At 39.2% G+C, this 13907-nt stretch overlaps 1 protein-coding gene across 1 annotated transcript; it reads left to right on the top strand.

The window, feature by feature from the left end:
• The first annotated feature begins 1070 nt into the window (after positions 1-1070).
• On the top strand, positions 1071-12095 carry epha2a (eph receptor A2 a). The gene is made up of 17 exons (XM_046846422.1): positions 1071-1261; positions 1671-1738; positions 2883-3546; positions 7561-7716; positions 7809-8141; positions 8231-8358; positions 8440-8617; positions 8741-8843; positions 9054-9109; positions 9245-9370; positions 9534-9719; positions 9859-9920; positions 10029-10238; positions 10360-10509; positions 10692-10885; positions 11023-11178; positions 11301-12095. The coding sequence occupies exons 1-17, from the start codon at positions 1186-1188 to the stop codon at positions 11410-11412; spliced, it is 2958 nt and encodes a 985-aa protein (XP_046702378.1). The 5' UTR covers positions 1071-1185; the 3' UTR covers positions 11413-12095.
• Positions 12096-13907: the final 1812 nt, after the last annotated feature.

Here is a 13907-nt window from a genome sequence, read left to right as displayed (position 1 = left end):
AATAGTATTGCTACAGCATCAAATGATTTCTTTTAAATATGTGCTTGCAAATTTGTGAGAACAATTTGTGAAAACCGACCTATTTGTGTGACAGGTAAGCTTTACTGTTAATAAAAATACACTAACATATGATACCTTTCTAAAATCCCCAAAGGCTCACTATCAATATCAATATTATACATTGAACTGTGTATATACTGTTATTGTAGTATATGTATATTCTCTTTTTCATATATTTGCATTTATTTTAATTTGTATTTCTTTGTTTGTTATTATTATTATTATTATTATTATTATTATTATTTGTTTTTATTTCTCTGTTTTTATTTTTTTGTATATTCTTTTTTATATATCTGCATCTATTTTTATTTCTTTGTCTTGCTGCTGTAACATAGAAATTTCCCCACTGTGGGACGAATAAAGTTTTATCTTATCTTAAGTGTGACTTTAGGTTGTTTAAGCTTTCTTGCCGTTTCTTGAACTAGATCGTGGCAATATTAAAAGTGTGATATCATGACATGTGATATGTGGTGTAGGGTAAAGTTGGTGTAGTAATAATATCTTTTTAGCTGCTTTTTATGCTGCCTTTCACTTTCTGTCTAAGCTCTTTGTACATAATGGACTTTACTCAAGAAATAAGCAAACGCTTCAACGTATTCAGGAAGTAAGTGATGACTCGAACAAACCGACTCTTTGAACCGAGCACAGGTTGTATAGAGAGTCAGCATGACAGGAAGGATCCACGGTACTGCTTGTTAATTAAATATTGTATGTAGACATGTATATTAAGTACGTTATATAAGTTAGTAAAAAAAAAAACACAACAAAAAAAACAACCCTACTTTATTTAATATGCAGAATTGGCCCGGTTTTCTTTGGGTAACAGGAGGAGACGACTCCTCATGATGAAATGAGCCAAATGATTTGACTCACTGAAAAGACCTGGAATTCTCATGTCTGGTTTGAGAGCTTCTGCTCGCCCACGCGCTTTTTTCAAACTCCGCCCAATGTTCACTAGTGAATGAGGCGACATTCCAGTGGGCGGAGCTAATGCCTTTCAATTCCTCATGAATGAGACTCGCGGTCGCAGTGTGGAAAAGTTGTGCGCGCGTGTCGGACACACCGCCCGGTGTCTATAGCAAATGCTCAGATAAAATAAAATAGATAAAATAAAAACTCAGAAAAATGGATTACCGCTTTCGCTTTTTGTTCTCTTATTTATTTATCAACAGGATATTTATTCTGATCCAAGCCAAGGAACGTAAGTATTTCAAACTTACTTTTACAGTAGTTTACAGTTCTTTTAAATTGGGAAATATTTATAATAATTGTGGCGACATGTAGTCTTACTTATAGAACACTCCAATAACATAGTCATATAATAAATAATCTTTTAGCACTATAACAGTGGAAGATTTTAAATATTCATGTGCTTTTTAAACTATATTTATTTTAAATATTATAAATTACATGTGAGTTCCTTAATATCACCATGGCCTTTACTATTTATACTGTTTTAATAATGTTTAAAACTACACACATTGTCATGCACAAGATGAAACAAAAGAATATTAACTGGTTTTTCTTTATTGTTTTACAATTATTGTTAAAATAAATTAAAAAAAATTAACAATACAATTTAACACAAAAACAATACAATTTCCTTTTAGACATTCTGCTGGATATGAAGGCATCTGGAGGAGATCTGGGCTGGCTGGCTACACCTAATGAAGATGGGGTAAGTAGGCCTAGGCTTATTGAAAAAACTTCAAATGTTCAAGCTGTTAAAAAGTCAGAATCCCAACCTGCCAGTTGTTTATGTTTAATGTGGTTTATAATACGACTTTGGTTCTTTCTTTTTCAATAAATCACATAAAATAACTTATCAGACATTTTCCTGATTTATCTGGTGGTAAAGTTTCCATATTACGAATGCCTTTTATTGTATTAATATGATATGATTCACATTTCTGACCTTCTATCATATTCATTTATGGCTTAGAAGATCCCGTGAACAGTGTTACATAGCAGGAAAAGAAAGACACCAAAGCCCTGGGTTAGAGGGGAATGTACAGTCCTCTATCTTTAGTCATGCAGTTTCCTTTCTGAGGAACTGGGGGAAATGGAGACATGGTCAGCGGTGAGCTTCTTTACTTTTGTGAGCTATTGGGATTAAAGTATCGCCTGTGGATTCCTCCTGTGACTCCAGAGCCTCATGAGAGATTTACATGCTAAGTTTGTTCTCCTAAACCTATAGAGCCAAGGAGATGACTGTGTAGGTTTGAGGGCAAGTTCAAGGCATTCACACTTTCAGGGTGCCGATAGCAGGGGTTTAATTACTCCTTTGGAAACTAGTCTTGTCATTTTCTTGTTCTGATGTTGGGAGTCTTGCCTGGGATCCTTGAGCTCTTGAGCCACTGTGTCCATACAAGGCCTTTGAGGTTTTCATGCCTGGTCTGATCTGGTGTTCGAGAGCATTTGGGGAAGCTGAGGGAAATGGAAGGTTTATAACTTGGGATAACAAAAGAAAGAGGCTTAAACCGATACGTCATTACATTAAAGACGGTCTGTCTTTCTTTTCTTTGATGCACCTTAGGAAAGATATGTCTGGACATGTAAATCCCACACCCACACGTTTGTTTAATAATTTCTCAACATTGTGAGAAAGGACAAAATGTCAGTGCTGTACAGTACAGTAGAACAACTGCATTATTACATATGATAAAATCTATAAAAAAATACTATAAATGTGCTAAAACTATTATTTGCGTTGTTAACTTACACTGTAGATTGTATTGTGTTCTAATGTGCTTATAATAATATTATAATATATTAGTTACTGTCTACAAATGTTTCTTTCTTGTTTGTGCTTTCTCTCTCAGTGGGAAGTAGTTCAGACAGTGGTGAATGGCTCACTCCTTTACACTTATAGTGTGTGTAATGTGGACACAGATACTGACCAAGACAATTGGCTTCGTACCACCTTTATACAGCGTCCTCTTGAAGCCTCACGTGTTTCTGTTGAGTTGCGCTTTGTTGTCCGTGACTGCAACACCTTTGATGGCATGTCCCCCTCTTGCCGTGAGACCTTCGGCCTTCACCTGTCTGAAACAGACATGGACGTGGGCACCAGTTTCCGTAAAGGTCAGTTCCGCAAGATTGCCACAGTAGCCCCTGATGAAGTGATAGCAAACAAAGGAGGTGGACCAGCATCAGTGAGCGTGAACGTGGAGACACGTAGCATTGGACCACTATCGAAGCGAGGCTTCTACCTGGCTTTTCAAGATGTGGGTGCCTGTGTGGCTCTTTTGGGTGTCAAGGTATTCTACACCACCTGTTCGGCTATCCATCGCAACCTGGCTACTTTCCCTGAGCGTGTGACCTCAACTGCTCTAACTGAGGTGGAGGGATCATGTGTGAAGAACGCAGTGACCGTTGGCCAGGCACCTCCTCGCATGTACTGCACCGCTGAAGGAGAGTGGGTCGTTCCTGTTGGGCAGTGCTACTGCAGAGCCGGATATCAAGCTGTGGGACAGACCTGCCAGGGTAAGTGGGTTGCACTGTGTGGGTAGTGCCACTCTATTTATTTATTTTTTTTGCTGTGAAAGCAGTTGTAGTTAAATAGATGACTTTATCCTGAGCCACTGGATCCTATTAAATCAAGGTTGGGTTCTAATAAAAAAAACACTTGTAAAGCAGTCAGTGGTTTGATGGTTAAGGAACAACTGCAGGGCTTTGTGGGTGGGCTGCGAGTGTGTGTTTCTGGAATAAGTGCGTGTACTAAGATGCCTTAGTGTGTCGCGCTGTTACCAAAGAGCTGTCTAACAAGTTGACTGCGAACACACTGGAGACAGAGATGACTTCAATGTAAAGGAATGTCAGTCTTGTCCACACCCTCTCACCTGCTTGCATTTTATTTCGGATCTGCGTGAGAGTTTATTGCTTTAGGAAGGAAGCTTAAAGATACTGGGTTACTACTGTGGAAGTGTGTGTGTGTGTGCGAAAGAAATTTGTAGAAAGACGATATTCGCAAAACTGGTTTAGATAGACTAGATAAGTAAATGAAATAGTAAAACACTTTGAGGAGTATTGTTTCTTTTACATATTAAAATAAAGAAAAAGCATAAAGAGGAGAAATAGAGCTCAATTCCTTGGTTTTTATTTCTAATTTGAGATTTTGTTGTAATGAAGTAAAGAAGCTGGTTTAGTCAATTTTAGGCTTACATGATAGAAGGATTTAGGAATTTGGGGATTTTCTTTCCAGGCGTTTCTCTGCTGTGAATTTTCATGTCATCCGGCAGCTGATATGACTCAGTGGACAACCCTGGCATTACCTGAATACTACCTTGTTTCTGTGTGTGTGTTTCTATGACTACACTTAACCACAGATTACAGGGAAGGCTTGGCACACCCTTGCTACCCTGACTCAGTTATCATGTAATTGAGGGCTTTAGCTCTTTGGATGGCTTTTGTAATGGTGGGAAATATAGGTTTAGTCAGTGGTGTTGAAATGTAAGTTTTTTCATGCTGACTAACTGTAACACCAAATCCTATCAAAGATAAAGGAGGCGTTGTTAAGTCGACTTCATAAAGCCTTTGCCTGTTTATCAAACGCAAGCCCAATCTGATATGTTTTAATTGTTGTATGCTTTTCAGTTTCCAAAATTGTTAGGAATTAAGAATATTCCCCTCAATTGCAAAGAACAAAAGCCTTTTACAAATCCCTTGACTACTTGCTTTACACATAAAGTGAAGTGATCTTCCTAATGGGGAACATTGTATTGAAAAAACATGAAGGGCAAAACTCAGGAAGGAATGTTTTGGAGACCTTGACTTCTGCTGATTTAACCGGATTCTATCAGGCTGCACCTGAAACGGACACTGGCTTCATTAGGGATTATGAAGATTTATGGGTATGTGGGTCTATGGAAAGGGGTAGATTCCAAAACTTTCTGACATTCCGGTGTTTCCAGGAGACGCTTCAAATGTTTTTGCCCACCTTCAGTGGAAGGCTGAATGACAAGGCCTGGGGGGAGGAATGTGATTATGAAAAGGGCACCTGGTTATCATATAAGTCAGGGACGAAAGTACAAGCCCAGACTTCACACATTATCGTGTTTTTTTTAAACACTTCTGCGGTACTCACTGTCAAATTGGATGTGTTCTACTTATCACCCATTGTTGTGTACATTTTTTATGAAGCTCACTTAACACTATGGTTTGCACTATTCGGCTTGTTAAGCGGCTGTGAACATTAAAGTTAATTGGGTCAGCTGAGCTACTCTTGAGCAGAAGGCCTTCAGGCTTTCAGTAAAAGAGAAGTTGCTTGCGCCTAAACAACTATGAGGACAATAATGTTGCTGGTGACATTGTTCTCATTGGAGTTTTACGAGCGGCTCTTTGTGTACCACTTCTGTCCTTCCAGGCTTATCGCCACCTGCCAGTCTTCATCAGGTCCTCCTGTGATTGGATGCCAGGCTGGAGTGGGGGGTGGTGACTGATTAGTGGGTTTACACCAATACTGAGTAGGGGAATTCTAAAGCTGCTTGATGTTTCTGTTTTCCGAAGATCAGAGTGTATTCTGGCCATCTGATTTTGTAGGGAAGATAGCATTTCAATGATATATGATGGAATGTCCGGCTCCCTCCCTGCTTCATTATAACGACTAATTTATGATGCCGATAAGGCTCCATAAACAATGACATCCAGAGATTGGGAGAGATTAGTTTAACGATTAGCAGTAGGTGCGTCTCCAACTTGTTCTTTTTAGACATATTATATTAAGATAATTGTTAGTAGCCTGGTAAAATCGAAGATTATCATGTCCTTCAAGGCCAGTAATTTGTCTGGAGACTGACATTTCCAGAGCACTTTATTGTTTTAACTGTTGACTCTTCCACTCACATGACCCTGACTAGTCCCTTTGTGTGGTGCGTTGTTACAAGATGACTTCAGAGCTCCAAATTTGTACTACTGCTCAGCCTTATCTCATTTGTCATTCCGTCGCATGAATCAAACTGCTAGGAGATAACAACAGCAATAACAAATATTTCATGTTACAACACAGTCATTTTATTACACTCTTCCTACACAGTGTCACTGATAATCATCATAGCTGTAGCCACCCACAGTGGGCTCAATGCAAATACGTTACTGCCATAGCCAAATCGTGCATCTGTGTATTTCTGTCTGTAACATTAAAAGCCATCCAAGTAACCTACCTACATATTTACCAAGAAGAGCGTGGACTTGTTGACTTTGTAATTTCCAAGACCTATTGTAAACAAATTTGTTATGCAGTTGCTGGTGAAGCAGTATTAAGTCTGTTTAATTGGCAATACACTCAGCTAGAAAGCTTTAATTTAAAACTCAAAGCTCCTCTCTCTGAACAGATACGGACATTAGGGTTGAAGAATAGAGTGGGAGTTTTCTGCTTACTCCCGACTTCAAACAGCATGGAAAAGGGAGGCTGCTTTTCTTATGCGAACATCTATTCCAACCACCCCCCCCCCCCCACCCCCCTCTATTCATACTCCCTTAAACACAAACACATAGCAAATACACAAACCCCCACAGAAAATCCCCCCGGGAGAACTGCTGTCAGCAGTCCCTAAGAGCAAGTCCCCATTCACAAACACGCACACATGCACCACCTACTGCTCGTCAAACTCCGACTTTATTACTTAAAGCAGAGGCTGAAAGACCGGCTCATGGGGGGTCACACACTCATTCAGAAAGAAGCGCCCTTTTTCTATGGAAATGTTTTTTGCAAGCTTATGAGTTTCTCCTGGTCATTAAATGTACATTTATCACCACCAACCACCTCTTTGTACTGTTCATGTGCTTAAGAATGACCCCCTACATCCTCTTTGCTAGTGATTGTTAGTGTTGAGTTCCTTCTTTTCTGGAATCCTGTACTCTGCACTAGCATGTCCTCAGCCCATGACACAGGAAGGAAAGGAGGAGAGGATGAAGCCTATACAAACTCACAATTCCCGCATCCTGTTTTGTCCAACTAACATCCACACAGTGCTCTATAGATCACCTGCAGGGCTCAAAACCTTTCTTTTATTCAGCTCTTAAACTTCAGCACCTGAATTATTTCGCATACTGTTTTTTTTTTTTTTTTTACGGCTTCGCTTTTGTTAGAGGCTAAAATCACCGCAGGTCTGTTGTCTTGATAAGTATATGCTGTGAGGATTTCTGTCGTCGTTGATTGATTCGTCCTGCCTGTAGCTTAGTTGGTGTGAATCCTTTGGTCCCCTTTGTTTCTCTTAGATGGGGAGAGGGGATAACAGCAGCCTCCTGCAGCTCTATCACTTAAATAGATGTTGAGACTGATGAAATCTCTACTTAGTCTCCTTATAAACCCTTTCCACACTAGCATGCCAAGAGAGAAGATTCAATAATAATAATAATGAAAAAAATGCTTAGTGGTAAATATGTAGTATGTGTGTATATGTATATGCAACCTTTTATGAGATATTATTGTTTTTTTTGTTTGCTTTTGCCCAGCCAAGCGCCGTTTTTCAACACTCCCCTTTACTATATTTTTTTTAGCATGTGATGGAGGCTATTACAAGAGTTCAGATTCCAGCCAACCATGTGAAGTTTGTCCAGCAAACACACAGCAATCCGGCCCTGGTGCTCTCGAGTGCCCCTGCTTAGAAGGATTTTACCGAGCAGCCTCAGACCCCAGCTCTTCTCCATGTTCTGGTGAGTGTTGTTGTCTGCCGAGCTTAACTTAACACTTCCCGCTCCCTTTTTACTAGATATTCATACATAAACTTTATCTGCCACTCCCTCAGGTCCACCATCTCCACCAGAAGACCTCAAGTTCACTTCCCGCCTAACAGCAGGAAGCATAGAGCTGACTTGGAGACCTCCTTCTAATACAGGTGGCAGAACAGATATTGTCTACAATGTGGTGTGTGAGCGGTGTAATGGCGCCATGTGCGCACCATGTGGAGGAAGGGTTCACTTCGAGCCTACGCCTATATCTCTACGTGAGACAGCGGTCACAGTCAGTGAGCTGGAGCCTCACATCAACTACACGTTCAAAGTGGAAGCCTTAAATGGGGTGTCACATTTGAGCCATCAAAAATCAACTACGAACATCACAACTCTCTTACATTTCACTGGTATAAACATCAGCTCATAGCATCTTTAAAAAAATTACGTTAAGATGTTGTAAGTTAAATATTTTAAAACTGTTTTATTTTATTTACAGACCCTCCTAAGGTAACATTCCTCCGAGTTGTGGATTGTACCCCTAGTAGTCTTTCTCTGTCATGGGCTGTGGACCAACATGCAACTTCCCATCATTCTCCACACTATGAGCTTATGTATCGCATCAAGGTATGTCGATTATCTATAGTGTTCGATTGCAGAGTGTTTGCCTCGAGTTTCATTGGGTTAACAATGTATTTTTTCGAACAGGATAATAAAGGAGAGCAGGATGTCACCACATACAACGTTCTGAGGTTGGACAAGAACTTTGTCCAGATTAGCGACCTCTTACCTGGCACTAAGTATGTGTTCCGTGTTCAGACTTTAACCCCAGAAGGCCATCCGAGCAGCCAGAGTGCAGAACATGAATTTGAGACGCTGCCCATGGGTAAGTGTGAATGTGTGTGGGTGTGTGTGTGTGTTTGTGGATGTGCTTGGTGATATTCTGGTCCTAAAATAACACAAAAGCCAAGAATTTTTGTGTAACCAGATGCCTTGTATTTTACAACAGCTGAGTCGCACGCACAGGGCAGTTCCATGATTGTCATGGGAGCCGTTGCTGGAGGCGGAGCCATGTTGCTTATCGTGGTGGTCATTTTACTCCTACATAAAAGGTTAGAGAAGCCTTCATGCCTTCTTACTTTTTCCTCCTCCTCACTATTTTCTTATCATATTTCCTCCTTAAAGCCAGCCTCACCCTCTCCACCCTGTCCTCTGTTTACATTAAAGCTTAACATGAAAATATGAGGCTTGTCTCATTACAGTGCAAGCTTAAAAGCACTGATATGTAAACAGAGTTTTGACTCGGCCCTTTCTCTTATCAGGAGGCTAAATTCACGCATCCGCCAGAGATCAGGGGCCAACTATTTCGCCTGTCCAGGTATAAAATAGCCCAGTTTAACTTTATTAATGCCATTTAAATTCTTATATATACAAGACGTCTTAAATACTCTGTTTTAAATACTTAAATAAGTGTCTAATTGATCTGTAAACATGTTCACTTTCTTTTCCACAGAAAAACATCAACCTCTGAAGACATATGTGGACCCACACACCTACGAGGACCCCTGCGTAGCCATCCTTAAGTTTGCCACTGAAATAAACCCCAATCACATTACTAAGCAAAAAGTAATTGGAGCAGGTAATCTAGCGACTAATAAAATTATTATTACTATTCTAGTACAAACTTTTTTAATTAGTTTTGGAAATAACCAACTAATGATTTTAATTAGTTTCTGTTGATATTATAAACATATATTTTATCAATATAAAAAGCAATTAAATATCACTTTCTCGTTCCATAGGCGAATTCGGCGAAGTGTTCCGTGGTGCCCTAAAGCTGCCGGGCCGTAAAGAGGTGGCCGTGGCAATAAAGACACTGAAACCTGGCTACACCGAAAAGCAGAGGCAGGACTTCTTGAGCGAGGCCAGCATCATGGGCCAATTCTCCCATCAGAACATCATACGTCTGGAGGGGGTTGTCACCAAATGTACGTGTCAACTTTATCACCACAGCTCACAATGCACCCACACAGCCGAGTCATTTAACATCTAAAGCGCGTCATATGGCATTGACCGATGACTGTGTTGTCATATTTTAATTAGTTGCTTCTGTTGCTTTCATTTCAGTCAAACATGCTATGATTGTCACAGAGTACATGGAAAACGGAGCTCTGGATCAGTATCTGCGGGTAAGTTGAACTTTTTACAGCACATGTTGTTTGGATTTATTGTATCATGACATTTCTTGTCACTTACTTCCACCATATTAATTATTATTCCTCTGCTTTAATGTACAGGACCATGATGAGGAGTTGTCCTCATACCAGTTAGTGGGCATGCTAAGTGGCATTGCAGCAGGGATGAAGTATCTATCAGATATGAACTACGTGCACAGAGATCTTGCTGCACGCAACATCCTGGTAAATGGCAACCTGGAGTGCAAAGTGTCAGACTTTGGCCTGTCTCGTGTGTTGGAAGACTACCCTGAAGGCACCTATACCACAAGTGTAAGTTACTTGAATAGTGATGTTTAGTACCATAGCTTCGATTTAGATTAGAAGTATATAACAGTGGAAAGGCTCCTTAAAACACTTTAGTTATCTAATCTGTTTTCCTTATTTTTTTCAGGGAGGAAAGATCCCCATTCGTTGGACAGCACCCGAGGCTATAGCATACAGGAAGTTCACCTCTGCCAGTGATGTTTGGAGTTTTGGTATTGTCATGTGGGAGGTGATGGCTTTTGGAGAGAGACCCTACTGGGACATGAGCAACCATGAGGTACATCATTGTTACACTGAATGTTAACTCATTTCATTTACATCATCATAAATAAAAATACATATGAATATATAAGCTGTGTAAAGAAATGTGCACATACAATTGTTTAATCAAAAGCTGTTAGTCATAGGGTGTGGGTTTAAAGAGCAGGAAGGTGACCTGATTTCCTTTCTTTATCTCAGGTTATGAAAGCTATACACGAAGGGTTCAGGCTGCCGGCACCGATGGACTGTCCATCTGCTATTTACCAGTTAATGCTACAGTGCTGGATGCAGGACCGCTCCAAACGCCCACGCTTCCTCGATATTGTCAACGTGTTGGACAAACTTCTGCGCAGCCCAGAGTCCCTTACGGCAATCGCCAACATAGACTTACGGTTGGTGTCACTGCTCATCTAATATAGGAGAGATACAAATATTTATACAAGGTTGAACAAGAAATACTGCTAGCATGATTATGGGATAGCTTGTGTGAGGTGTGTCACTAAATCTATTTACCTTTTTACTCCCACAGAGTGTCTATTCGCCTGCCTAGCACTAGTGGAAATGATGGAAGCCCTTTTAGATCTGTGGATGAATGGTTAGAGTCTATGAGGATGAGCCAATATAAAGAAGCCTTTGCCCATGCTGGAATTACCACCATGGAGCATGTGTTGCACTTAAAGATAGAGTAAGTAAACACACACAGACAGCCCTACACACACTCACACACCTTTAACTCTATCACATTATAATATTTTACTATTGCTTCATACCAATCTCACCCTTCTTTAATCTTGTTTGATAATATAGGGATATCAAGAAGATCGGGGTGCGGTTGCCAGGTCATCAGAAAAGAATGGCCTACAGCATTCTGGGCCTTCAGGATCCCACTGCAGGTCCCGTGGACGTCTTTGCAGTGTGACACCAAGATTTATCACCATAGCTGAATTCTTCAAAACTCTTAATGAGCACAGCCAAACTGGCCTCAGGTCAAATTGCACTGGGCAGGTTGACAAATACTCCTCAGAATGCTCCTCTCTACTGAAATGGACTCCCATTGTGATGGAATGGACCAATTAGCAATTGAATGCTGACTAAAAATTGACTGATATTTTTACTATCATTATTTTCACTGTTCACTGCATTTTGTAACTATATATAATTGTGTGCTCAAACCTCTTAGTGTGCCCTTTTTTCAAATGCTGGCCAAATTTTAAGTTTTGCTTAGTGTTGAATTGCACATCGAGAGTGTGGCACTATAGTGTGTCACTTTATCAAGAGCTGTTGATAAACTAAGAGAGCTATGAGTTCTCATTGACCATGTTAGAGATTGTGATTTGTTTTAGCTTCTTGCTAGTAAAAGTGTTAGGATATAGACAGAAAATGTTTAAACCATTGAATATGTCTGAAAAAGAAACCACAGGACATATTCCATACCATATCAAGAGACAATATGTTTACATATATTATTTCTGCTCTTCTTTTGATTATTTATTATTTATTGTCTGTTTTTTTTTATTTATTGTCTGTTTACAAAGCTGTTATCTGGTGTGTAAAAATGTTGCTTAAATATTGTTTAATTAGTAAATGGTTATATTTAATCCATTGGGACTATTTACATTTATTTTTTAATTGTACAAAAGAGGAGATTTAGAGTAGTATTATACACATGGTTGTTATCTGGCTGTCAATGTAAAGACGAAATGACAATGAAAACAGGTAATAGATTAAAAAGAAAAGCCAGTTAAAAAAAGGTTGTGGATTTTTTTTACTATTTAAGAAATCCTCATTTTTATCAATTTATTCATTTTATAAAGAGATATAGTTATAAAATAATTCAGTCAATTGAGCCCCATGACTCAAATTGTCTAGTTTAGAAGCAAGCTGATTTGTGGCTTGATACACATTCACTTTATTATACTGCGATTGCAAAAGCTGTAACAACATGTACAAACAATGTGCACGTTTGTAACCGTTACCTTCTTTGCTTCCATTTCTGCATAACTTTTAGTAACTTGAATACATGAGATTTATCTTGTAGCTACCCTGCTGAAAAAAACAAAAACAAAAAAATCCTCACACTGTTAACAATTAAAACCATTACTGAATAGTTTCCATAATGTTATGCATTTGGGTGCAACATTAAATCATCAAAAACTTACAAGAATTTGGATGCTTAATGACATCCTAATGGTACCTATTGGTGTCCAATAAATAGCAGCATGTGATCTACCACTTGCCAAAGGTGTTCTATTAGTGCTTAATGGTATCCACTAGACATAAGAGGTCACCAATACAAGGCAGCAAATTACCTGTAGAGACAAAACAGTGACTATAACATTTTCCATCAAAACCAATACTGTTTCTATTATAACCATTACAAATTCTATTAAGGTTAGCATGGCCGTATAGATAAACTTTGTGGCTAGCTGTTTTGTCTGTCTTTTGAATCGGGGTGAAAACTAGACGAAGAAAGTCTTTTTTTTAGTTGAACTTTAATTTCCAGATAAGGTAAAGTAAATAGTTTATGGTTGTGAATCACCCAGGATCATCTAAACTGGACAACTACAGATTAGAAAAAAACATCACCTGGTCTTTTCCTACACTTCAACTTTTGAGTTCAGGTGAGTCTGTGCTCCTGATAGACTCTAATTCTTATTCTCGGCTGACTGAAATTTACCATGACGTGTTCTTCTTCTGTTGGAGCTAATCCACCTTTAATTTGCTTGGAACCTTGCGATACTTTTCTGCTTACTAAAGCCCTAAAGAGTGATTATTTGAGTAACAAAAGACTTCCTGTCATCTCAAACCAGTCTGGTCATTCTCCATGTACACAAGAGAAGATTTGTCCTAGTAATGTCCACATGGGTGCAATCTGTGTGGTATTGTATAGGCACTGAAATGTCTGTACTATTTCAACGGATAAAAGAAAATCACCAGTGAAATAGAAGTTGTAGATTTTCTTACAATAATATTATATTTTCAGTGAACTTAATTATTTATATAATTGATCAATCTGGTTATGTCTGGTTATTGCCCAATGATCTCATTAACAGGGTGTTTCAGACAGCAGATTAACTAGTGGTCTAAAGCAGTGGTCCCCAACCCCCGGGCCGCACAGAAAGAATACATAACTTACATTATTTTAGTTTTATTTATTATCTGATTCTGAACGATGTTTTATTTTGGAAAATTACCGGATTCTCTCCGCCACATCTGTCTATGACTCACTCTTGAAGCATGTCATGATGCCTCGGTCACGTGTCTTTACCAACATCCGCTACCTTCTTAAAGGGGCTGCTCCGGTGTTACACAGTGGATTCACGTTTATTATTTATTTAAAAAAAATACCAGTTTTTATGTCGGTTGTATCATTTTATTTTGTTGTATTTATCCGCCACATCTTAATGGCCGGTC

Source organism: Silurus meridionalis, chromosome 1 (genome assembly GCF_014805685.1).
Source record: "Silurus meridionalis isolate SWU-2019-XX chromosome 1, ASM1480568v1, whole genome shotgun sequence".
In the NCBI taxonomy this organism is placed as follows: domain Eukaryota; kingdom Metazoa; phylum Chordata; class Actinopteri; order Siluriformes; family Siluridae; genus Silurus; species Silurus meridionalis.
This window is presented reverse-complemented; position numbering and strand designations above follow the sequence as displayed.

Coding starts and splice junctions, on each gene's coding strand:
- epha2a (XM_046846422.1), top strand. CDS start 1,186: ATGGATTACCGCTTTCGCTTTTTGTTCTCTTATTTATTTATCAACAGG. Junction 8,844..9,053: donor ATTTTACTCCTACATAAAAG/GTTAGAGAAGCC, acceptor TTCTCTTATCAG/GAGGCTAAATTCACGCATCC. Junction 9,110..9,244: donor CAACTATTTCGCCTGTCCAG/GTATAAAATAGC, acceptor TCTTTTCCACAG/AAAAACATCAACCTCTGAAG.